The sequence below is a fragment of the Poeciliopsis prolifica genome, unplaced genomic scaffold (genome assembly GCF_027474105.1).
Source record: "Poeciliopsis prolifica strain line A6 unplaced genomic scaffold, Auburn_PproV2 SCAFFOLD010, whole genome shotgun sequence".
NCBI lineage: Eukaryota > Metazoa > Chordata > Actinopteri > Cyprinodontiformes > Poeciliidae > Poeciliopsis > Poeciliopsis prolifica.
Genome location: NW_026562385.1, coordinates 4977763 through 5002141, shown reverse-complemented (window position 1 = coordinate 5002141; position 24379 = coordinate 4977763). Strand labels below are relative to the sequence as shown.

The 24379-nt window shown below is 40.8% G+C and overlaps 3 protein-coding genes across 6 annotated transcripts in view; 1 reads left to right on the top strand and 2 right to left on the bottom strand.

Annotated features, from left to right (window-relative positions):
• Positions 1–280: 280 nt before the first annotated feature.
• Positions 281–14200, bottom strand: tecpr1b (tectonin beta-propeller repeat containing 1b). 2 transcript variants are annotated; one of them, XM_055035818.1, is made up of 26 exons: positions 14112–14200; positions 11652–11751; positions 10424–10656; positions 10150–10329; positions 9880–10002; positions 9481–9603; positions 8879–9053; positions 8535–8635; positions 8363–8464; positions 6618–6745; positions 5945–6531; positions 4740–4852; positions 4506–4661; positions 4269–4418; positions 4010–4167; positions 3680–3807; positions 3373–3463; positions 3170–3266; positions 2633–2712; positions 2498–2554; positions 2255–2429; positions 2030–2165; positions 1820–1912; positions 1630–1736; positions 1407–1526; positions 281–1204 (listed from the first exon to the last, which is right to left on the bottom strand). In XM_055035818.1, the coding sequence occupies exons 3-26, from the start codon at positions 10646–10648 to the stop codon at positions 1064–1066; spliced, it is 3546 nt and encodes a 1181-aa protein (XP_054891793.1). In that variant the 5' UTR covers positions 10649–10656; positions 11652–11751; positions 14112–14200; the 3' UTR covers positions 281–1063. The 2 variants fall into 2 exon arrangements, with proteins under 2 accessions (XP_054891793.1, XP_054891792.1); XM_055035817.1 differs by lacking the exon at positions 14112–14200 and adding an exon at positions 11938–12053.
• bri3 (brain protein I3) lies at positions 13442–18312 on the top strand. 2 transcript variants are annotated; one of them, XM_055035822.1, is made up of 4 exons: positions 13442–14080; positions 15310–15418; positions 16278–16388; positions 17174–17266. In XM_055035822.1, exons 1-3 carry the CDS (start codon positions 13930–13932, stop codon positions 16363–16365), a joined length of 348 nt encoding a protein of 115 aa, XP_054891797.1. In that variant the 5' UTR covers positions 13442–13929; the 3' UTR covers positions 16366–16388; positions 17174–17266. The 2 variants fall into 2 exon arrangements, with proteins under 2 accessions (XP_054891797.1, XP_054891795.1); XM_055035820.1 differs by lacking the exon at positions 16278–16388 and having other exon boundaries at positions 13447–14080; positions 17174–18312.
• A 219-nt stretch (positions 18313–18531) lies between these two features.
• Positions 18532–24379, bottom strand: part of baiap2l1b (BAR/IMD domain containing adaptor protein 2 like 1b) — a 31369-nt gene continuing 25521 nt past the window's right edge. Inside the window, exons 12-15 of one of the 2 annotated variants that reach the window (XR_008606331.1) lie at positions 23693–23900; positions 23412–23465; positions 19397–19443; positions 19261–19321 (exon numbers count right to left, since the gene is read on the bottom strand). Coding sequence is in view for 1 of the 2 variants with exons in the window: in XM_055035819.1 (XP_054891794.1) it covers positions 19249–19321; positions 19397–19443; positions 23693–23900 (328 nt within the window). In the remaining variant the exon portion in view is untranslated. Of the gene's footprint in view, positions 19322–19396; positions 19444–23411; positions 23466–23692; positions 23901–24379 lie in introns of both variants that reach the window. The other variant, XM_055035819.1, reaches the window with a different exon arrangement.

Below are 24379 nucleotides of genomic sequence, written 5' to 3'. Positions count from 1 at the left end.
ATCCCATTTAGATTATTTTTTTTTCTAACCAGGCCTCATTACCGTTGAAGCCACACGTTTATATTCACTGTACATAAAACAATCTTTTATTTCAACTTTTTCAAATACCACCAGACTACATTTTGTTGACACTGGATAGAATTTCCATTCAGTTATCCCATACCATCTAGACTAAAACGTATTTTAATATTACATTTAAATAAGCATGGAATAGAAGGGCAAAATATGAAAATCTCTTCAAATCTAGTTGCTTTTCCATTAAGAACAGCATGACATCAAATGACAGAACAGTACTTTAAGTCTTTATTTCACATTTCAATAACCTTTATATTATATCATGATGATGCCAACAGCCACTGTGCTGTTAACAGTCACGGTTGTTGATGTTTTATGAATTGGTGTATTAACAGGAACATGTACTTATTGCAAAAGGGTGGGGAGGTATTCTCTGATGGTAAAGACTGAGATGTTTCAATCTGTATAGTAAAAAACCGCTGTCTGTAAGCACTGCAATCACAAACAGTCGGACAAGAGAAAGGAAACAAATTCCAACAATGCATAGTAAATAATTTAAAATGAAATGCAAACAGAGTTTTGATAGGTCAATCAAAATGAAACTAAAACTAAAAACCAGGTCACACTGATGTTCGTTAAAAACCAAAGCATAGCCCTTAAATAAAATCTCACCCTCTTAGGTTTTCACAGGAAGCTGTAAATATGCATACAAGCTATTGCTTCGGTCCAGTGGTAGGATTGACATGCATTTGCCTTTGTTTTGAAAAAAAAAGAAAAAAGTCTTGAGACATCAAGAGAGCATTATTATTTTTGGGGGTTTTTGTAGCGTGCTTTCCTCCATCTTCACTAAATACTGAAATATTTCTTCTTGTGCAAATCAACCCTGCTGCAACATTCATCCATCGAACAAATCTGACCAAAATGCTCAGTCAAAAAGTCTGTTTTACGATTGTGCAGTGCCTTTACGTGAAAGGAAAGAATAGGTCTGAGGAAACAAAAGGATTTCCAGGCACAAAGAGGGCGGGGGGGCTGAGGAGGGACTGTACAGCTACACACACAAGGCGCTCCCGTTCACTTGAGCCGCAGGTCGCTGGGGGGCGGGGCTACGAGAGGGGCCGCCAGGAGGAGGGACGGGCCCTCGAAGAGGCTCCGCGGAGTTTCCCCTCACACTGATATGCTCCCATCCTCCCTGCAAGACAAACACTTGGAGAATTATTGACAAACCTTTTCAGAACACAGAACATCTTCCACATGTTTGCTGTATCCCTCTATATTGCTTGGTTACAAGTTTATGGTTGCAATATGATTCATTTTTGCAATTGTTTAAATAAAGTGATTTGACAAGGAACTACAAAGTTAAAAAAAACAAAAAAAACAAAGCCTCAACTCACTCCTATGCCGTAGTCCCAAGACAGACCCTTGGGTGCCATGGGCCCCACACCCAGCCTGTGGCAGACGGATCCAGGAGTCTCAGTAGGAAAGCCTGGAACTCCGTCTGCAACAATCCAAACCTTAACGCAAAAAAAATAAATAAATAAATAATGTTTTGCCGTTTGATGAATGTATTCTTGACATCTTCTAGATAAAATAGTTTTTTTAAATGTGAGTGTGTACCTGGTCCAGCGGTCCCACAGACACCTTGGTGACGTTGTTAGAGATGAGCTCCCACGCAGAGCCCTGAGGGTAGCTGGGCGTGAGGCCCTGTCTATACCACAGGTTACCTGAATGACGGCAGTCAACACGTTTGATTTCTTTATTCACTCGTCTGACGATGCAAAGCAAACCAGATCAAATGAAGACTCACCGCTGTCATCGACAGCAAACACAGAAGTCCGGCCGACGGAGAGCTGTCTGAGGTTCTGCCTGGGAGGGGAGGGGATGTGGTACCAGCATTCTCCTACAGAGTGAGGAAAAAGCTCCTGAGATAGTCTGAACTCAGCCCTGAATACCTATATTTATGTTTCATTGATTTATTAGGTCTGACCCAACAGCTTAGTCTTCATGTCTAACTGACCTGCAGGGTTTTGTGGAGACACAGACCCTCTGTAGAACACAGCTCCGTCCCTCGCGATGGCCCACACCTGATTGGCTCCTCCAATGGAGATCGACTTGAACGGCTGATCTGTGCCTACGTGGAGCCAGGAGCTACCCTACAGGACCAGAAACACTTCCAGAGATTCTGACCCACAAATCCATAATTCATAATTCAGAACATGATCTAAAAGTACAGATTTCTCACCACGGGGTTCTGGGGACTCACGCCCAGCCGACACAGGACATCTCCTTTGTCACTGAGGGCCCACAACGGGACCTGCTCCATTTTGCTCTGGGCCAGACACGGCATCAGAGAGATGTCGCTGAGATGGATCGGTGGCACCATCTTCCACGGACCTCTCACTGTTATCTTGCACCTCCTGTGTGACGAACAGGTCACTCTTAACATGGAAACAGAGTCACAAACTGGAGGAAGGCGAGTACTTGCCTCGTCCATCTTCGGCGCCTCACAAAGTCCTTCATGGTTTTGTGGCCGTGAAATGTCCTGTGGGAAAGGGACAAGTCAGACAAAATGGCTAAAATTTCTTCTGTAGTCAAACCTTGAGAAATAATTGTTTCATACGTGGGAAAGTCTGCAGCGTACTGCCAGCCTTCTTTGTCTGTTCCTCCAGGAACGCTGAAATCCACAGCCCACTCCGACACCTAAAGCAGCAGGAAATGAGAGCAAACAAAGCAATCACCGCTTAATATTATGAAACATTATTAGTTTCTAGTCCTAAATTGCCTCCTTTGTAAAGAATTTAACCTAATGTTCACTAAGAATTTACGACAAATATATGTGAACAGGTCAGGATTTAAACACAAAACCTACAACAATTAGGTTAGTAAGGATGGATAGATGATGGATGAGTAAAAGGATGAAGGAGTGGACAGACAGACAAACAGATGAATGGTTTTATGGACAGGTGGATTGATGGATGAATTTGGGTATTGGAAACAAAAAAAACATCTGTCCTCCATTTCTCTATTTTCTTTTTTCCCCACATTTGTAATAAAATTGCAAACTTGCTAAAACTTTCCCAAACTGCTGAAGATACCTGTTAAATTTTTTTAAAACACTGGATAACATTTCAGGAGGTAACGTTGGGAGTCCTCTTACCCAGGACCACTGAGGGGTCGGAGGGTGTGTGCTGCCTTTGGTGCATTCCTTCAGGCCGCTCTCATCACTCCACATGGGGCGATCGGTAGGAAGTCCTCTGCAGGATTGAAACGTGTTTTTTTTTTTGTTATGAAAAATGTGCTGGGATGTAATATTAATGCATGTCAATAATTAGAAACATCTGTTAAATGAAGGAGACCTACTTGTCAGTGTAACCAGTCATTGGGTTCCATCGCTGATTCTCATACACATGTACACTCCTGACATCAGTCTGTAAGTGAATCTCCGGGTTGGCTGCAGCAGAAAACACACACAAGGTCATTCTCACATGAGCTTATCCACAGACTAAAACTTCAGCAGCTGGATGCTGGAGTATTTCCATTCATTAGGATCGCAACAAAAACAGTCAAAGAAAGTGAAAATTTTGCTTTGCAAATGATCTAAATGTAATGATTTGTAGCATTTCTATAAATCAGCAGGAAATGTTCCTGTCTGAAGGACGTGCGTTACCCGAGCTGGGCTGTCGCCCAAAGCTCCCGCTGTAGACCCAGGCAGTGCCGTCCCACCCGATGCCCCATACCAGCCCCAGACTGTTAGACTCTACGCAACGCAGGTGGCCTGGGATCTGGCGCCAAAACCTGCAGCAGCGTACAGGTGCACGCATCCAGTGTTAGTCCCAGCAGTTAGTACATAGAGTGGCAAAGAGACAGGCGAAAGGTTATCTGGCAACATATCAGTAAGAAAGCAAAAAGCAAAGACTTGAAATGAAGGCGACGAAGATTTTACTGAATCTCAGGGCAAAGCAGAGGAACAGAATTCAGGCTTTGATATCTGGCTCACATAAGGTCGCAGGCCATAGGGTGAGCCGCAGCCTCCAAAGAGAGGGGCGGCTCGTGTACCATGATGTCTCCCTTGGAGGTGGTGGACCACAGCGCCTGTCTGGTCGGAGCCCCAGCAATCCCTCGCCACTCACAGCAACAGTCTGACAACAGGTCCAGCTGTTGGACAAAAACATGTAAAAGACACACTGCGTGACACTCCACATGCAATGCTCCATCCATCTAGTTCACCAGTTTTTACATGATCACAAAAGTGTTACCCATTCATTCATGTCCTTCTCTGATGGCGCTGCCAGAATCAGTGGCCATCTTTGTTTAGTTCTTTCGGCTGTGTACACGGCAAAGGTGAAGTGGCAGTCTTGCAGAACCGGTACCAGCGCCGTCACTTCGTTTATGAACACCTGAAGGTACTGAACATGCATCAACAATGAGTCGGCAATTATAGGTTTGGTACTTCTGGTCTTCCTTCTAAACCAGGTTGGCGCACAAAAACCAACCTTTTTCTCATCATATTGAGTGTAATAGACAAAGAAGATGCTGTCCTTCTTCCCATCTGACTTGGTGGATTGCTCAAGAGCAACACCGACATCCACCCAGCGCTGCGGCTTCCAGTCTCTCCACCAGCGCAATGCCCCTTTACGCACCCACACCGACTGGTAAGGAAACAGGAGAAAATAATCAGAATCTGTCCACCCTATAGCAAGAAGGAAGGCAACTTTTATTTTACTTACGTTGCTTCTCTCCAAAGGTTTTCTAGTGATCTCTTGATGTTGCTGCTTTTGAGGCTGCTCGCTCCAGGCTGCTGATTGCACCGGAGTCAGAGACAGGGAACTTCTGAGAGGACCTGATGCACAAATGTAGAGGTGTAAGAACTCGTATTAAAGAAAGACTGAAAAACCAGGACAGACGAAACACATACAGATGTGACCACTTGCAGAGTTCCTCAATCATCCCCTATTTCTTTTTGCTTTACTTCAAAGCAGGTAGGTTAAAGGATTATCTTGCTCAGCGGCTTCTCAAACCTTTAGAAGGTCTTCCAAATGTCTTTAGGACATATTTAGTTTTTTTAATATTAATTTTTTTTTAAAAAGCAAATGCATCAAAATCTTAAACTGACAGTTTGAGAAGAACTGACTCAACCACTTCAAATGATTCCCAGAAAGCAAAACCTGGGAATCGGCAGAATGCAAGGCAGCTGCTCAAAAACCTTTAAATGATTTTTTACCTTTATCATTCAAAGGTAAAAAATGTCGTTTTTACTTTTAAATGATTACCATTTACAACATTTTATTATTTGTTTTAACAAGTCATTAGTTATTGAGAAGGGCACACATCATTTTCAACTCGCCATTTACTTAGCAAAATGTAAATCAAAGCACAAGTGTGAAAAACTTTTGACTGAACTGTTTATTCCACATGAGAAGTCAGTAACTCTTGGATGACCCCTGTTGGTCTGGGGGACCTAAGCAATGGCTCAATTGTCTGTTTTTATTTTTATTTTTTAAATGGAAATTCTGCATCTATTGTTCTTTTAAACACTTTTCTTTGTCTGTATGAAACAAATGTTTTATTTATCAGATTTTAGATTAAATTAGATTTAAATGTAAATGTTATCATGCTTTATATTTTATTTATGGGGAGTCAAAATGAAGGGAGATAGAAAACAAATTAACTTGCCGTTTAAATTTTTTTAATCCTATTTTTCTATCCTTGCCACAATAATGTTACTTTTTGTGGGTCTATCGGATGGAATCCCACTTTTTAGTTTAAAGATGATGAAATACTGAAAAACTTAAGAGGATTTTTTCCCCTCTTTTTTCTTGTTTTCCTTCTTTGCACATTTTTTTTAATCACACCAGATTATCATTATAATAATTCCTATTCAGGAATCACAATCCCATCATCATTCAGCCTCAGAGACTGGTTATCCATGTACCTGTGGAACTGAGCCAGCTGATCCGTGAATTTGCATCCACATCGCATCCTCCACCGGACACCCAAGCCCACACGGGTCCGTCCTCTTCCCCGATGCCCTGTGAGTTCTCCAGGGTTCCCAGGACGTCGCTCAGTGAACGCCCTGCTGCTTGGGCGCTCCGAGCCGCCCCTGCCCCTTCTAGGTCCACGTTCATAAAGGGGACGTCGTGCCCAGTGGCTGGAAGGGTGGGAAGCACCGGAGCTGGAGGAATCTCCACGCCATTTTCCTGCGGCATCTCGGTGATGGACGGCTGCGTTGCGGAGATTCTGTCGCGGTCTGACACCAGGCTGTTGATGAAGCTGTCGCTGGCTGGAATGAATGCTTTTGGAGCATCTTGCTGAGAGGCTGAGGACGGTTCTTTAACCTCTTGACGAGGTGCAGATGTGTCGCCGCCCCCCAGTGGGACGATAGAGGGCGCTGCTGCTTCCAGTATAGGCGTAGCGTTGTGCTCTGAGTTGGTTGGACCCAACTCTGAGTCCGAATCGGTGCCACTTGGTGCAGAGCCTTGTGAAGTCTCAGTCAGGTGGCCACTAAACTCACACTCATCCCTTATGAAAACACAAAGGGAGTAATGGCGGGTTGATTAAGGTCAGGTATGAGTTAGTGGAGACTTAGTTGATGCAAGTCTACAAACCTGGGTGGAATAAGCTCTTTATTGGTGCCCCACTGGGCAGAAACAGGGATCCAGCCATTTCCACTCGGCTCAGCCTGGGTCACACCCATCCTAAAATACAACCCACGATCCTCACCAACGGCCCAAACCTAACAGACAGAGACAAAGAAAGATCTGTGTGAAAGAACAGCAGTAGAAAAAAAAAACAACAACAAAAAAACAAAGCAAAGGTTGTATGGTACCTGTTAAACACAGACAGTGACGTGTTCTTCATTTATTGAGCTGTTTCATCAATTCACCTCCAGTAATCCCACAACCTACAATTTAATCAAACCATTTTCCAACAGACCAATCAGAGCAGCTGTTACTTTATAAGGCCATATACTGTAACTCCTGTTCTGGCTCCGTTAAGCCATCCCCATAACTGAAACCCTGAAACATGAAATATGGGATTTGATGACGACGCCTTGGCCAGCTTCTAATTAGGGAGTCTCCCATATGTAAGGCCAGTGGGAATACAGTCTGGGGATATTTAAGGCCGGACCGTGAGGTGCTACTGCTGAGGGGACATTGGCCAGAGCGACACGCTGTGCTCGTGTTACAGTGCTGCTGACGGGAAGCGAGGCAGAGGGGTTGGAATGGGCTGAGGAGAGGTTTGGGAGCGGTGGGGGAGGCATAGCTGGGAGGAGGTGTGAGGTGCGGGTTTGCAGCGCAAGCAAAGTCTTCAGCAGTGAGACGCGGAGTGAAGAGTTTCTGCTGTCCTGAAACCAGATCCAGGCAGACGGTGGATCAGGCAGCGGAGAGGCTCAGTTCAGAGTGGAAAGAGAAAAGTTTTAATAAACCAACAAGGTTAGAAAAGTTGTAGGATATATATTTAAAAGCTTTAATAATGTGTTTTGGCATCTCTGTTTGTTTTTTTAAGCTTGCTTTATTCTATTAGAGGCACACAAAGAGAAGAAGAACAAGAGGTGCGACAAATTTTGCCACATTTTATGTTGCACCCACAGTCCTCAGTGTATTTTATAAAGATTTTATGTGACAGAGCAACACAGAGAAGTGCATAACTGTAAAATGGAACAACAAGGATGAAGGCTTAAGCTACATTTTCTTTCCATTAAAACAAAATCTGAAAACTGTGGTGTGAATTTATTTTTCGACATTGTGAATCCATAACTGCATTTTGCTACAATTACAGCCATTACAGTCTTTTGTCTCGAGATACAAAATTGCATTTCTGTTCCTTCCTTCTTTGCTAAACGGCCCAAATTCATGCAGAAGGATGCAAAAAGACGGTGAATATAATTATGGCACAGCACTGGGTTTCTTCCAGGATCGCCTAATATTAAGTGACATCCATGTTCCCATCGACCCTGCCCTGCTCCGTTGCATCTGCTGAAGAATAGCATCTACATGATGCTGCAAAAATTATGTTTTGGTGTTGAAGTGTTAATCTCCATGAAAGTTCCACAGTAAAGTTGAAAACTGATCAGAGAGCTACTCCTCCATAAAGCCTGGATTTGTGGAATCAACAACTCAGACTTATCACCCGATTCTGGAGTCTTCCCCAGAAGCTCACACAGCCAAGCCCGAAATTAAATATGACTAACAATAAATAGGGTGTATCAGAGACCAATTAGAAATGGGAACCATACTTTTCACATTTTTACTGGGAAAAAAATGTCAAAGCTAACATTTTTCTTTCAAATCATGATTATGTACTATTTTAGATTAATTCTCCAAGTAAAAACAAAAAATTCTCCTCTAACCTGGTCATTGAGTCCCACGTCCACCATCATCATCTCCCCTCCGATACTGATCCAGCCAGATCCACAGGGGTTGTGGGAGTTCACGCCACGCCTGAACCACACCTGGACACACACATAGCTGACAGGTAAACCAAACCTGATCAGGTCATTTCAGAGGTAATCACAGATTTACCTTGTAGTCCTTTGTGACCACCCACACAACACTGACTCCGACGGCCACGTGAAGAGCCTCCACCTCCTTTGAGGGTGACTCCACTTCCAACCAGGAGGTACCTTTGGTAGAACATACACAACGCACAATGTTCTGTAAAATAAATTGTACCATAAAACCAAAATGTCACATTTCACTTACAATATCAACCCTTTAATAGAGATTTACAATGGAAAAATAATTAACAGAGCTTCTAATACATAATTAATAGAATTAAAGTGTTTAAATGACTATTTCTCAAATGAAAGGACAGGGGAAAAAACAATTAGACTCAGGGATGGAGTGTGTGCCACTGTGATGCGGACCTGTTGGGCTGTCCAGACTGAGGCCTGTACGAACCAGCAGGTTTCCATCCCACAATAATGCCCACAGAAGATCCCCAGGGCCAACTGACAACTGAGCCACTTCTTTGGGGACCTCCACCTCCTCCCAGCCGGTACCCTCTGGCACTCGCGGGTGGATTCCCTCCCTGAACCACACCTGTGCAGCAGACATCATTTTAACAGATTTAGGCATTAAATCAAGATCTGAGGTTTCAGTTCCAACAGTTACATGTTGCATTTTAATAAAGTATTAAATGTTTTTAATTGAGCAAAAAAAAAAATCACTATTTATCATGTGAACTGTTTTGAACTTGGGTTCAAAACAGTTAGTAGTTAGGCCTTGTGATTCATATGAAGTTATGCTGCCCTCTTGTGGCCATGCATTCTCAATAAAATGATGCCCGGCATTTAATATTCGCTATACATTGATAAAAACCTGCAAACCACAGTGAAACCACGGTTAGTAAAGCAAACATTCTCAGAGATGATAAGAAACATTATTTGTTTTACTAAAAACAAATGTTATAGGTTTTGTGGGAACCAGTTTTGTGTCAGAAAGATAAAACTTCAGCCTTGTGACTGACCTGCCCTTGCTGTGACACGCCCCAGAGGTATGGGTACCTCCCTGACTGGTCACTCATCTCCCAGCCACCACAGCTGATGTCACAGAGCGGCAGCGGAGGCTTCTTTGGGTTATCCAAAGGGATCTGCAAGGAGACAGTACTGGCCTTACAAAATATCAAATTAGCTTTAACTTAAACCCCATGAAATTAGAGCAAATGATCGCTTGTGATGGTTAGATTTACACTTGTAGGTTCTTTATCGCTAGCATGAAGTTAACTAGGAATTTGAGGAATTATAATGTGAAAAGGATAATTAACAATTGTGTTTTCTGATGGAAATACATTACCTTCCTTTTATACTCTCCTTTGTGGAAATTGTCAACAACTGCAGTCATAGAGAGTTAGCAGTGCTTGGCTAACCTTTGCCCATGTGCCTTGTGCTGTGTATCTTCTGTAGCGAATCCATCGTCTACGGCGGACACAGGAGTTCCACTTCTTGTCTGGGGAGAAGTTGGCTGGAAAATCCACAGCGTACTCCCAGCCCTGCAGAAGGAGAGAAAGAAAATGTTTGGTGTAGGCCGAAAATTTACTCCCATTAAATAAACCTCAAAGAGAAGAAGAAAAAAAAAAAAGAAAATGAGCTATGCATGAGGAAACAAAATGCTGATGAAAGTTTAAGGTATATCTCACCCCAGTCTGGCTGGGTTCTCCACAGCTCTGATCCACATACCAGTCACCTTCCCACTCCCAGCTGCGGGACGGCAGCTGGAAGCTGTGGAGTGGCTGTGGATTCATTCCGGTGACGTCGCTCCAGGGCCAGCGGTCGGTGGGCAGCAGGACGTCAGTGAATCCGTCCACTGGGTTCCATCTCTGACAGTAAACACACATGATAAATTTCAGCATTACTTAGATAAATCCAACAGTCAAGAAACAGAGGATTTGTTTCTTGATCTTTTGGGCTTACCTGGTTCTCATAAGTCTCCTCCCGGTAGCGGATGGAAGTCTCACTGGGCATTATGTTCAGATAGATGTGGTGATCGCACCCGATGCCCCAGCAGCGTCCCTTGCCTGCAGTGACACGCTTCAGCTCCAGCAGCAGGTCGTCAGCGCGGACCCAGCGCTGGCCAGCTGTGGAGAGGCTGTACACTCTACCATACACATCCACGGCCCACAGCAGTGTGATAGACATGGTGGCTCCTAACGGAAACAGAGGATAGCACTTGTGGTTTTTTGCTGTATAATATGTGAGGTTAAAGTTTCATAATAGCAAGGAATGGCAGAGAGTTGCACACTCATTAGATCTCTTCAATTTAAATTTTGCTTCAGAAACGTTGACCATGTGATGATAACAGCAGCACCTTTAAATTTCATGTAGCACTTTTTAAGTTTCTCTCTTTCTCTCCCTGCTTGGCAGCTCTCCTTGACAGATAACCTTCATTAACTTAAAGAGTAAATAGTTTTTTCATATACTTTGTTTACTAAATTTGAATGACATATTTCAATCCATTTACATCTTATTTACTGAAATGCTCTTCTTTTATTTTCCTTTTGATATACATCTACCTCCGTGAACAAGAGCAGAAATCAGCAAGCTGAACAGCATAGTTTAGCTTCCAGAATTTCACAAACATAATCAAAGTTACAACATGTTTTATTACCTTTCTTATTTTAGGTTTTATTACCTAAAATAATAAAACCTAAAATTATTTAGGTTTAAGTTTTATTTTAGGTAATAAAACCTAAAATAAGAAATGCCTTTGAGACATTGGGATATGTGTAAGCTCCATAAGCGTTTTAATGCTTTCAGCAAATTATTAAAAAATTCTGACTTGTGACTGAGCAATAATAATAATACAATAATCTTGTTAATTTTGTTGACAGCACTAAGTAAATAGGACGAAATAATTTGGTATTATTTTGAAAGTCCAAACCGGAAATCGTGCTTTTATTTTGACTGGTGCGCTTGACAGTTGCTTTATCGACTGACACTAATCCGCTAGGACACTAACAATCATTATAGCAAAGCTAGCCTTATCCGTTCAACCGGGCCTTTATTTGAATGATCATGTTTAAATTAAACCATCCACTGAACTTTATCCTAAACTTAGCTGCAGAGCCATAAGGTCGTTTTTCTCTATACAGGCATGGGGTCTACACACAGGGGAGTCTGGGGTGTCAAACAGCAGCCCTACCTGAATATTTACTGGACCCGATACGCGGTTGTCATGGGAAATACCAATAGCGTCATGACATCAGGTGCGACAGCAGATGCTGCCATCGGCGTGACCCATCCTGCGACACATTCAGAAGCAATGTTTGTAAGCATTAAGCGCCCACATGCCATGCTAAGATGCAGGAAAGCAGGGATAGGATGGAAATGCCGCAAAGTGGGCTATAAGCAGTTTACATCTTCAGTCAGTCGGCTGCAGGCAGACGGCCGAAACTGCAGGGTCGGTGAAAAACACAAAACATACTTACGCATGCTCAAGAACGACAGCCCTGGGAAACAACAAATAAAAACTAATATGAAATAAATTCCACAGAGCGGAATTTACTTCATATTGTGGACTAGAGGATTGTCCTGTCCAACTCTGGACGCGTAACAGGAAATGGAGGAAGTGCTGTTGTGATTGGATACAACGCTGCAGGAGTGCGGGATCCCGCTCTCTGATTGGTCCAAACCAAAGGCCCCTTGGTATGTTTTACTCTCGCCGCTCCTGACAAGCGGGATTGCTTTAATAATTTATTCAGCGGTGGTTTATTAATTATTGAAGGTCAAGGCTTGGTGACAGATGACACCAGGGTGTCACAAAACACCATAAAAAAAAAAAAACAAACACTTTATCTTCTGATCAATATGCAGACTGAATAATTGTGTTTGCTATGACCGCTATGATGCCATAATATTACTTAATGCAGAAACATTTTCAAAATAGCATAAATGTTTACTGTTTTGTGCTTATCATGTGAACGGTGACAGAGTTCCTCACAACTGATGGATGTTTAACTATTTAAAAGGGAAGCAAAAATAATCTAATCAACACAAACCTTTAATATGTATGCAAAAATAAATTGGAAACCACACTTCAAAAGATTTAAGTTATTTGAAATATTTACATGCTAAGATAGTTCATCTCAAACTTTCAGAAAATGTGAAAAAAGAACCAAGTTCTGTGTTTTGTTCTTTTGATTTCCTCTCATAAATGGATCCCATTGAACCTACAGGTGGAACTTATTTGAGTTGAAAACAGAAATTTAAAAGTGTCCAAACATTTGCTGACCATAAAGTAGGTCAATAAGCAGGCTAACATCGTTTTAGTGTATAACTTCAAAAGGACAAAGTGACTTGTAAGTTTTGTGAATTTTGAGGAATAAGTGTTTGTTTATTATCGGCATAACTTGTGGAACATTAAAACAAAAATTCTAAAAAGTAACCATTATCAGTTATTATAGCCAATAAAGGTTAAACGTATTATATTTGTGTACACTCTCCTGTAGTTATGTAATGATTCTTTCCCTGATAGTCTCATCCTCTGGCTCAATAAACCATACGAACCCATCGATGTTCCATATCATGGGTTTATGAAAACGAGTAAACAGAGTTGGCGATGTTTTAAGAGCTAACCCAGCTGCTAATTATTCTAATGATAATAATAAATGCTATTATTAAAATCAGCTGGCGACAGGAGGCAATGTTGTCCTCTGTGACGACGAGGTTGGCGCTGCAGTGCGCTGCATGTTGCAGGATATGGCAAGCTCATTTTATTTTTATTCTACAACTTTAATAACACGTATCATTGGGGTCTGCCATAGAAATGCATAGAGATCAGCGTATTGCTATACGAAGGGATACACTACATATAAATATGGCCACCATCAAGCATTTTGGTTTTGTTGCATTTGCAAGTATACAGTAAATACATGAAATATGTACATACACGGCTTGCTATAAACACTTTGTTTTTGTGTCCTATCTCTTTAAGAAGCCTTTCAATGCGCAGAGGCGCAACAGCAGCCCATCACATGATTCTTCTCTTGTGACAATCCAGACAGAAAGCAAAAGCCTTTCTGACTTCTAGCTGAGTTTTTATGTGTTACGATGGTGCGCAGCTGCTTTTTGGGCACCGAAGGACCAACTTCAAACCCCGAGATGGAATTAAGTTAGCCATTTCCATAACAACTCGGACCATTCCCGTTGAAACGGAGGACATTCGGTGAAGATTCGGGGGTTGTTGCGTCGCTTCAGACAAAGTTGGCGCATGGAGAGAGACGAAGTTTCATTTTTGCGCAGCGTATTTTCTTTGTTCTTTTTCCGCGACGAAGCCTCGGCCAGCAGCGCACAGCGTTTTGGTTGACAAAAAGCCGAATAGTCCAAATTATTTTTGTTAATCCTATTTTGTTCACTTAAGGAGCAAGATAAAAAAAAAAAAAAAAAAGACGAGATAAGGGACACGCGCTCCTTCGGGTGAGATGGTGGACAACAAGCCTCTCCTTCAGGACAGACCTCCCGCCTACAACACCGTCCCGGGGGCGCACGAGTACGGCCCGCCGCAGCAGCCTCACGGCTACGGAGCCATCCCCGCTGCGGCCCCGCCGCCATACCACTACCCGGATGGCCCGGGCAAGTACCACTGTTTATTCCACTCACTAACCAGAAGGTTGGCTCTCCAGGAGGGACGGCGACTTTAACTACTGCCCGCGTCCACAGCAGGCTTTATTTCCACTCCAAGACGTTTTGTTTAACCGAGTTTTTAAGTGGCCTTTGAAGAGATCGTTACCAAGGCGATTCAAAGTTTCGCATGCGCAGTATGTGAACAGAAATGACTGTGATGCTAATTATTAGAGCAAATTAAAAATGAGCAAACTTTGCTATTAAATGACATTTACTCATCTTAGGGGGAAAAAAAACGCATTATGTTTAGTGCGATTGTTTTTCTAAATGTTAGTTTAAAGCGGGGCAGGAAGCCATTGCCTGACTGTGATTGTATGTCAGGCAATGCAGGAAGTTAACAAAAAAAAAAACAAACTCCTGGTTCTTGTAATGGCATGAAGTTTCCTGTTTTTGTTTTTTTTCCCCCTATCCCTCCTTTTTTAGTAGATTAAACCAGTCTGTGTCAACTTTAATCAGCACAGCAAGTGTGCTGATTAAAGTGTCAAAAGTTCTCAGTTGCACAATCTGACCTGCATACAAATGGTCAGAAACGATAGAAACGTGTTAGTCAAATTAAAATATTATTTTCACCTTAAATTTGACAAGGTTATGAATAGGACCCAACTCTACATTATGTTATGAAATTTATAAAGAAGTAGCATGAATTTAATATTTGCCCCCTTTTTAAATGGCATCTTTATAATAATGTGTTTTGAAAAGGAAAAGGAGCTGACAAATAGGCATGTGTCAAAATATGGTCATTTGCAGGTCTAGTAACAAAAATCTGAATTTATTTTTCTTATTCATGAAATGCGTCAGAATTAAGAACTCGTCATCCAACAGTTTGTATTTTGTTGGTTTTGGTTGATTTAAAATTAGATTGTTTAAAAGATATGCTGCGACATAAAATGGGGATGATCCTAAAATTAATTAAAATCACTACTTCCACCCCTGCAAAAAAATATATAGGTGATTAAACCTTTAGAATAACTTTTTTAAAAATTGGCCCATTTATAGTAACGCATATATGTAAATGTATATATAAATATGTACATATAAAATGTATTTATAAATAATATATATAAATGTCAAGCGAATTCTGTATTTCAGATCTGAGTCCAGATTCTCTTATTTATTTTAATTTGATTCATGTCGATACAAAATGATAACATGACGCATTTTGTTTGGGTTCCTTCCAGGATACCCACCGGCTCAGATGGGCCCTGCTGTTTCCCAGCAACCCTACACATCGACCTATGCCATCATCCAGCCCTCTGTAGTGGTGGTGGGAGGCTGCCCAGCTTGCAGGTGAGGACCCACAAGAAACAAAGTGTCTGAAACTCAGAACTAGCCATTCTTCATGCAGAACGTCACAGAGCGTCATGCCACACTGAGTTTTGTGTTTATTTTTTTATTGCTGTTTCACCTATCGGGAAGCTATCAGTGTAGATAAGATGAGTGAGTATGACTTTCAGTTTTGGGAGTTTCACTGTGGTGAGTCAATGTCCTGTCAGTCAGCTGACTTCGCCCCACGGACATGTGACAGGCCAAAGGGTTCAAGTCACACAGTCTGGAAAGTAAAATGGAACAATGACTAAGGTGGTATTAATTTTTCTGGAACAAACCAAACAGGTGGTAGTTCATATTACTTACTGACACATTGGATGCTTCCTTTGGTTCATAATGTAATCAGTTTGTTCTGGGAAACATGCAGCATTTGCTCTCTATCCTTCCAATTTGGCTGCGACTGAAACTCTGCATTCTAATGTAACTAAAATTAGAGTGGAGCTTCGTTTTTCCTATTCAATTATCATCAGTCACAGTTCTTCTTTCTGACATTAGCGTTACAAATACCTTGTGCAAACACTTGATTGCACTGGAGGAAACGGAGTGATGTAACGATAGACCAAACATACGTTACTTTCTTAACACAGCAGTAGTTTAATTCTAAACAACTCGAAGCAACGTTTTTACTTGGTAGGATTATAAATTGTACCTACTATAAATCTGAGAAGTCAGATTTATAGTAGGTACAATTTATAACTATAAACTATAAATATAATTATAACTTTAAACTATAAATCTGAGAAGTCAGATTTATAGTAGGTACAATTTATAATCCTGAAAAGCTTCCTCTGATGTTAGTTGGTGTTTTTGCCATTGACAGCCAGTGGTCACATAGCCAGGAGCCGGTCAGAGGAAAATCCGTTTGCAGCTCAAGAAAGACCCTTAACATGCATCCAGAGCTACAATAGGACACTTCAGATCAAAACAATAGGTCAGTGAAAGCTAATCCAGCTGTGGCAAGACTTCTTAAAACTGATGTGCAGAGAAGCTCTCTATCCAACCTGAGTGAGCTCGAGTTATTTAGCTTGCCAAAGTAGAATTAGTGGAACGTCAAAACAAATCCTTAAATTCATAGTGAGCTTGAGGCAAAGTTTTATTCTCGTTAAAACAGCCTTATGTTTATAAGTTGGACCTTTTTAAACTCGGCCTTTCACTTCCTGTCTTTTAATTCCTCCCAAAGGCCTCAGGCCACTGTGGTTGTTCTGTTGCAGTCATAAGATGTTTTTCTTTTTTTTATGTCACTCTGGGTCAAAGCTGATTAGGAACAGATATGTAATAAACGAGATGTTTTATTTTTACAAGTTTTTAACATCTGCAACTTGCATACCCAACTCTGCTGCTAAATTCATGTTTCTTTTCTTTACAAATTTGGCATCTATTGTCAGATTCTAAGACTTTTTGGGCAAACCTAATAAAAGTAACAAAAACCAAACATAAATCTTACTCGGTTTTTAGCACAGTATATGAATATAACTTACAAAGAAGAATGGCAGGAAATTATTTTCCCCTGCATTTTATTTCAATAAATTAGGAATAGAAAATGAAATAATATCTAAAAAAATCAAAACAAGTCTCTCTTGTAAATTAAGATGTTGAGTCAAAACTTTGACTCACTGAGTTGTAAAGTTTGCTGCCTCCTGTTCCACAGGATCGCATAGATCGCTGAAACCGTTTCCTTTCAAAACACCAGAAGCCATAAACTCATCTCTTCCACAGGGTCGGAGTCCTCGAGGACGACTTCACCTGCCTGGGGATCCTGTGTGCCATCTTCTTCTTCCCTCTGGGCATCCTCTTCTGCTTTGCTCTGCGTCAGAGGAGGTGTCCCAACTGTGGCGCCACCTTTGGCTAGAGGGACCAAACTGCAGCTCTTTGACACACTTCTTCATTCACACGCATACATAGTTTATATATATATAGATATATATAAAAAGGATAGATTACAAAATGAATTACAGTCAATGAAATCTGTTTCTCTTCTGCAGGTTTAGGATGTATTATCACAAGTTTCCAGCTGTTGTCAGTGCCTTTGCTACATACACAATAATCAGATGCCATCAGTTTTTTTTTCTTGTAGATGTTTAAGGGATCTGAACAGATTCGTTATTTTTATAGTTGAAGCCGATTAAACTTTTTGTTTTTGTCTTGATATTTTTCTTTATTTGCTTGCCTCTGCCATATTTTAGTTAACTTTGTACTCTGCTTTTTTTGTTTCAAATGTATGTATGGTTCAGTGTGTCCCACGTAGGTATTGAGATAATGAAGTGATTTAAAGAAGAAAAAAAAAAGGATCACCTTATGGACATTACCTTCTCCGGCTCAAACAGTGGACTTATGCCTGACAAAGCATTTTGACTGTTTTTTTTTTTTTTTTCATTTCTTGGGGCCATATTTTGCACTGACAGTTTGTCCAATGATGATTCTGCTGGGTTGAGTTTCTCCAGGGCCAATGCAGACCTCAGGTACACACAATCTGACATGCCCTCGACTTTTACGAACTTATGATTTGACTTTGGATTTACTTTGAGAGGACTGTTTTTGTTAAACCGCAAGCTCCTCTTTCAATCTGGAGGATTGAGTGAAGCCTGAAGTATCTTATATCCTCAGAGTTTCACCTCCATATTTCTGTGACAAATCAACTTTCCTCCCAGCCAGACAATCAGCTGAGAATGTCCCTGTCCATGTCTTCCTCCGCTGCAGGATCCTTAAAATGTGTTCATGTCGGAATAAGAAATAAAATTGAAATTATTGGTATGGAGAAAAAAGAAATGGCGTTAGAAAACACACTAAGCACGCTCTTGTGATTGAGGTTCTTACTTTTTATATGAGTTACTGTAATTAAAAAGTAATGCTATTTGTGTCTTGACTTTTTTTTCTTGCAATGTTATTCAAACCCCTTTAACTTCACATTTAAACCACAAACTTCTGTTTTACTTGCACACAGAAATATTGTAATCCTTAGAAAATCCAATAATTAGAAACGGCACCATTTCTGTTACTTAAAAAGCCGATGTACTGTGACCACATATAGAACTGTGGAGTATTTCAGAAAACTTCTGGAAATAAAAACACCAAACTGAAGAAATAAATCTTTATTTATTATATAGCAAATTATAAGAAGGATGTGATGAGTGATGGAAAAGCATACATGTAGTTTTACCATCTGATTGTATCAGAAATGCACAGCTGGGATAAAGTACAGGTAAGATACACTTTACAGTATGTATGTGGTATTAAGGCACAAGTGTCCACGTTACAAAAAAAAAAAAAAGGTCCAACAGGCATTGAATAACAGAATCAGTTAAATGTACAGGAGGACCAAAGCAAATCTTTGTGCCTTTTAGGACATTTTTACACAATCTTTCTCCTCAAAACATGTCTAGTGATTTTCGACAGTTTATAGATTCCAGCCTGAAATGTAGTAGTCCTCCACAGTATTGTTCTCTAACCACAGAATGGTTCCTAACAGTCAGACAAGCAACATCAACGGCATAAATATGTCGCAAGATTCTCTTTGAGCAGTTCTTAATTCATCTATGTCGCAAGTGCAAGTTCAGATGTGTTCATTTAAATCTCACCGACACGCACAGACCGACTAAAATGTAGACATAGAAAATGTATATATTATAAATAGACAAACATCAGTTCAGGTACTAAAATACTTAGTTTACCGTATCAGTTTGTAGCGGATTCGAATGGCCTTTTCCCCCCTCCGCCCTGATCCAGGAGAAACTGCTGGATCAGAAGGGCAGAGGTCAAATGATGAGCTCAGATATGGATGGAAATGTTGGAGATCAGATGACGGGCGCAGAGCGATCGTTAGTCACAGTTGGTCGTAGCCTGACTGTGGCAAATGGATTTCCTCCACTGTGAAGAGCAGACAAGATGTCTGGTTAACACAAGTTTGAGTGCAACAAAAGCAAACGTTATTTTCCAACCTACGCGAGGAAAGCAGGCGGAGGTCTCGAGGTGCCATTAGACTCTGCAACCTGTGGACAAAACACACACGTCATTGTCTGGGCAAACTTGATGTAAAGGTTCACAATGAAGCACAAAACCACAATACATTATAAAAATGCACATGACGACAACCCCTTGGTGCTGATGTCACAGTTACACTGATCCAAACATGGGCAAGTTGACATTCCGAAAACAGTTTCATGGACTGCACAAGAATGGACGAACGGATGAATGGGTTTGACATCAGCGTGCAAACACTGTCACGTCACACGGACTCATGTGAGACCTGGAGTTTCAAGAAATTCAAGTCTGCTACACAATGGAACATGCAAATGTTTCCTGTAGCAAGCTAGGTTCTATGATCCACTGAAAAAGCTTTTCTCTCTCAAACCTTCCCACCTTTTGTCATTTTACAACCACAATCAATTTAATGGGATTTTGTCCAGACCAACACATAGTGGATAATTATTAAGAGATGTGAAAGACGAATGTCTTGAAAATTCTTGAACAGAAAGAGAAATCAAAGTGTGTATGCAATAAGCCCCACTTAGCCCAATAAAATCAAGAGGATAACATCCAACCGCCTATAGTCTGAACACAGATGGTGTCAGAGGTTAATCGTCTGCATCACACAAAAAGCAATAAGTGGAGGAAAGCTAACACTGCCAACCATCCCAATGTGTATTTTTGCTTTTCATTCATTTATTTTGTGACATTTTTTTAAAGACTGGTCATCCTTTTCCTCCCACTTGGCAACCATGTGCTACTTTGTGTTGGACTTTGACATCAGCTTCAAACAACAGTTTTGTTTATTTTGAGGGAGAATGGGGAAAGTAGGAAAACTTTTTGTTACTGCTAAACCTCTGAGGTTACATAACTTGGGTTTTAGTTGTGTGAGAGAATAATCCGTAAATACACTCTATAGGAATAAAAACAATAGACAAATGGGTCTGATGTTGGCATGCAAATGCATGTTTTGTTGCGTCACAAGTCAACTCGTGGAATTCAACTTTGCTCCACAATGACCAACGTAAATGTTTTCCGTTGTAAGTTAGCCTTCATGCAAGTTTGCACAAAAAGGGACAACAAATTTGTTATTGCTTCTTGATGCTACATCTTAACGCCTTCCTAAATATGTGCTTCTACTGAATTAAACAGCCAAACTTGAACGCCTTGGCTTGTACTCATGTGATAAGCTAGTATTTGTCCAAGCAGTCTTTTGGAATACTAATATTGTGCGGTTCCGAGCAAAAGTAGTTGGTGGATTTTAACGAATAGTTATGGTTTCAGTCAACAATCTGAAAGGTTGTTGACTGAAGTGCCAAGAATGTCCACAAGAGGGCAGAAGTGGATAAAAATTCCAAGGGCTCTGATCATTTTCTTAACTATACTGTTTTCTCCAATTCACAGCTTACATATGCAAAAAAGAAGTTTGCCTCCAGTCTTTCCTCTTGATTACTTGAGTAGCTCTTTCTTCTTATCTATTGATTTCTGTGACCTAATATCTTTTTTAAAAAACAACCACCCCACCCACCTGTCCCCTTCAAAAAAACAGTGAGTTTGCATTTTTTTTGTCATGGTGAAAGAGTATTCCAGGGTGATCTCACCTCCCCCACTTCCCCATTCCTACCCCCGCTCTCTCTTCACACATGATCTGGACCAACTTGCATCAGACTGATACAGATCAGGATCAGTTTTTGTCTCAAACGAGATGAAAGAATGTGACAAAAAAAAGAAAAAGAAAAAAAAAACAGCTCAGGATCAGCAAAGAAGAAAAACAAATACTTTACACTTATAGGTGACAAAAAATGCACACATTGGTAATTGTTAGAAAACAATACCTTATAAAAGTGAGGAAAATTCAAGATCGCTGCAGCTACAAGTTTTCTCCCAACACAACAGCCACCCACTTGGCATAAACAAGCGTTTTACAATCTAATCTACAGTTGGAGATCTTTTCCCACACAAGTCTGTTCCGTAATCAGGCTCTGTGTGTGCTGTAGCAGAGGTATTAGGCTGAAAAAAGATTGAAATATGAAGATGACTGAACAAGCGAGTCAGATGTTGAAATGGCTGTGAGAAAAACTGAAAGAGGAATGAGTGGCAGAGATGGAAGAAAGGTATTGGGTTCATCCGGGTGAAATTCCAAAATAACTTCCAGTCAGTGATGGAAATTTGTGGGCCACAAAAAACATTTGTCCCCTGCATTATAGGTCTGTTGATAACACTGGATAAAATAACCAAAGCAAATAAAATGAGAAAAAAAGTTCTCATATACTATGGAATGATGTACACTGAATGTAAATCTAAAAGTGTCGGAAGATGTGTGAAACACTTAACCGGCAGCATGATGCTGTGCAGGAAGTAAACTATATGTTTACATGGTTCGTAAGTGATCATAAAGACTCATTTGACTCTGTCGTACTGCAAACGCATTTACATCCGTCCAGCTGAGAAAAACTAAAAAGCTTTGGCAGACAGACAACCACAGCTTTGCATCATATGCGACTTTGCATACGATGCAAATGAAAGGTCATTTGGAAAGAAGTGAATGTGCTGGAACTAGAAACGGCTGTCAAAGAGCCATTGATCTGATATTTTTATTTTAAAAGGAAAATGGATCTGGATTAGTCACGACGATGTTTCAAATGGTATCTTGAAAATTAATTTCTGTAAAAAATACTCACAAACCCATGTTAAAACAATAGGAATTAACAAGAAATGGACTGAAACTGGCCCAGCGTTTTCTGTTCTTGGTAACCAAAACAAAGAAGGGCAAAATGTATTTTTCTATTGGTCGCTCACAGTGGATAAATAAACTGTCCAAAGGATACACTGCCTTAATTATCTTCTCTTGTACATCTCATTTGATGTTTCAGAGGTAATATAATTATTACATGAAGTCCATCTGCGTATAATTTAATCTAACAATAGACCCAGCTGTTTTGTGATGATTGTCCAGAGAACAAGGAACCAAATCAGACACATCAGTACTTCTGATTCCATAATATGGGAACGTAAATGATAGCAAGCAGAGCAGCATGAAGAGAAGCAGTCATTGTAAACCTAGAGGAGCTGAGAAGATCCACAGATCAGATCTGAGAATCAGTCGAGAGGACCACTCAGTCATGCACTCTTGAAATCTAGTCCTTATGGAAGAATGGCAAGAAGAAAGCTATTCCTGAAATAAAGTCCAGTTTGCAGTATGGAGAGGAAAGAAGTTCATGACACCAAACCTTTTGGGCCTACATGAGACAGTAAACCCACAACCTGAGCATGTAACCATCACACCAAAGCACTAATGTTGAGCGGGCAGTTATATTTTATATAACAAAATATATAAAATGTTGATTTTCACCTTTCCACTTCACAAAAAAAGCTATTTTGTGCTGGTCTATTACATACACCCTCCCAAACCACCCCCACCAAAAAAAACATTTTAATTTGTGGTTGTAAAGTGACAAAATGAACTATTCCAGGTGTATTATTATTTGCAAGGCACTGTCCCCTTTCCCGTTTTGCCTCCTTTCTTTCTTTTTACCAGAACAGGCTAATCTACATGCAGACTGATGATTTCAGTAACTGAAGGTTATGAATGACTGACATCAGACCCTCTCTGTTCTCCCTTGTAATTTTCCTTGAAAAACCGGATTCGTGCAGGTCTAATGTGAATAATTGTAGTAATGCAACTTGAGGAAGGTGGAGATTTTTGGTTTTTCAATTGCTCACTGTGAAGTGAAGGTGACAAAGTTTATTTAACACCTGCAGTAGAAGCAGTTATCACACGAATAAAGTGAGAATAAAAAAAAATCTCAGAAATAAAATAATAAATATGTACTCTTTGCAAGCTGAAAATATTTGAACAGTATACAACTTACTGAATCCCAGTACTGGATTGTGTGTCGCCATGCTACACTGAGTATATCTGTGTGTGTTCATGTTTCCTGGTCAGACACATAAAACTCATCTGACATCACCTACACACACATACAAGTACCTTCATCACCAGTCAAGATAAGGCTGTGCAGCTGAGGGTACTGTAGCCACGATGCTGCAGATATCAAGTGAGACATAAACTTCACAAAGCCAACTGGGCCAGCACAGGAGAAAGCTTTGGCAGAACACAGCAGATTAGATTGTTCTGTACACAGTATCATTCTCCTTTTTTTAAACTCTTGGCTTAACTGGACGAGACTCGACATTTCAAAGGACTCCTCTAAGAGCTGTGAAAATGTCAGAGAAATGGCCGCCGACCAAGGCTCCCGCCTGCTGACTCACCGTGTTCTGATCAGAGGAGGTAGAGGATGCTGCCGAGGGCGTGGGGGAGTGCTGGTGGTTATTTGTAGCGACGCTTACGGTGGACAAGGGTTTGCTCTTGATGTTGTAGTAGTCCGTCGGGGGAAGCACCATGGTGGCCTCGTCGGTCTCCGTGTCTTGATGGTGGAGGTTGACCACGCTCCTGCTGCGGTGAGGGGCAGTAGTGTCACTGTGGAGAAACGGGTGAAGAAATGTGACAAGAAGAGATGATAATTTTGTTACCAAGTGGCTTCAATATGTGTTTGGTTTCCATTAAGAGGATAAAATCAAATTGGTAACTGGTCAGAAGCGTCAATGCAATCATAAATTACATGGGTTTTGGATACGTGACCGTTAGTCATTTCCAGAGAAACTGCACACTTATAGCTTTATTTAAATTAGCTGGCTTCCTGGCATGAAACCAGCTAAGCTTAGTCCACACATTTTTCAATAGGAATGACCTTCCAAAAGCAGTATTTTTGTATTTTGGGATCAGGATTCTGATAAAATAATCATTTCTCATGAGATAAAGCATCTAATCCAAATCTTCTACATGCGATATAAGGACATTACTTAAAATGACTAAGATGAACCCAGGAACCACCACTGATCTAATTTATCATTAAGTGGAAGAAGCTCCATCAGCAGGCATAGTAGTCCACCAGGAAG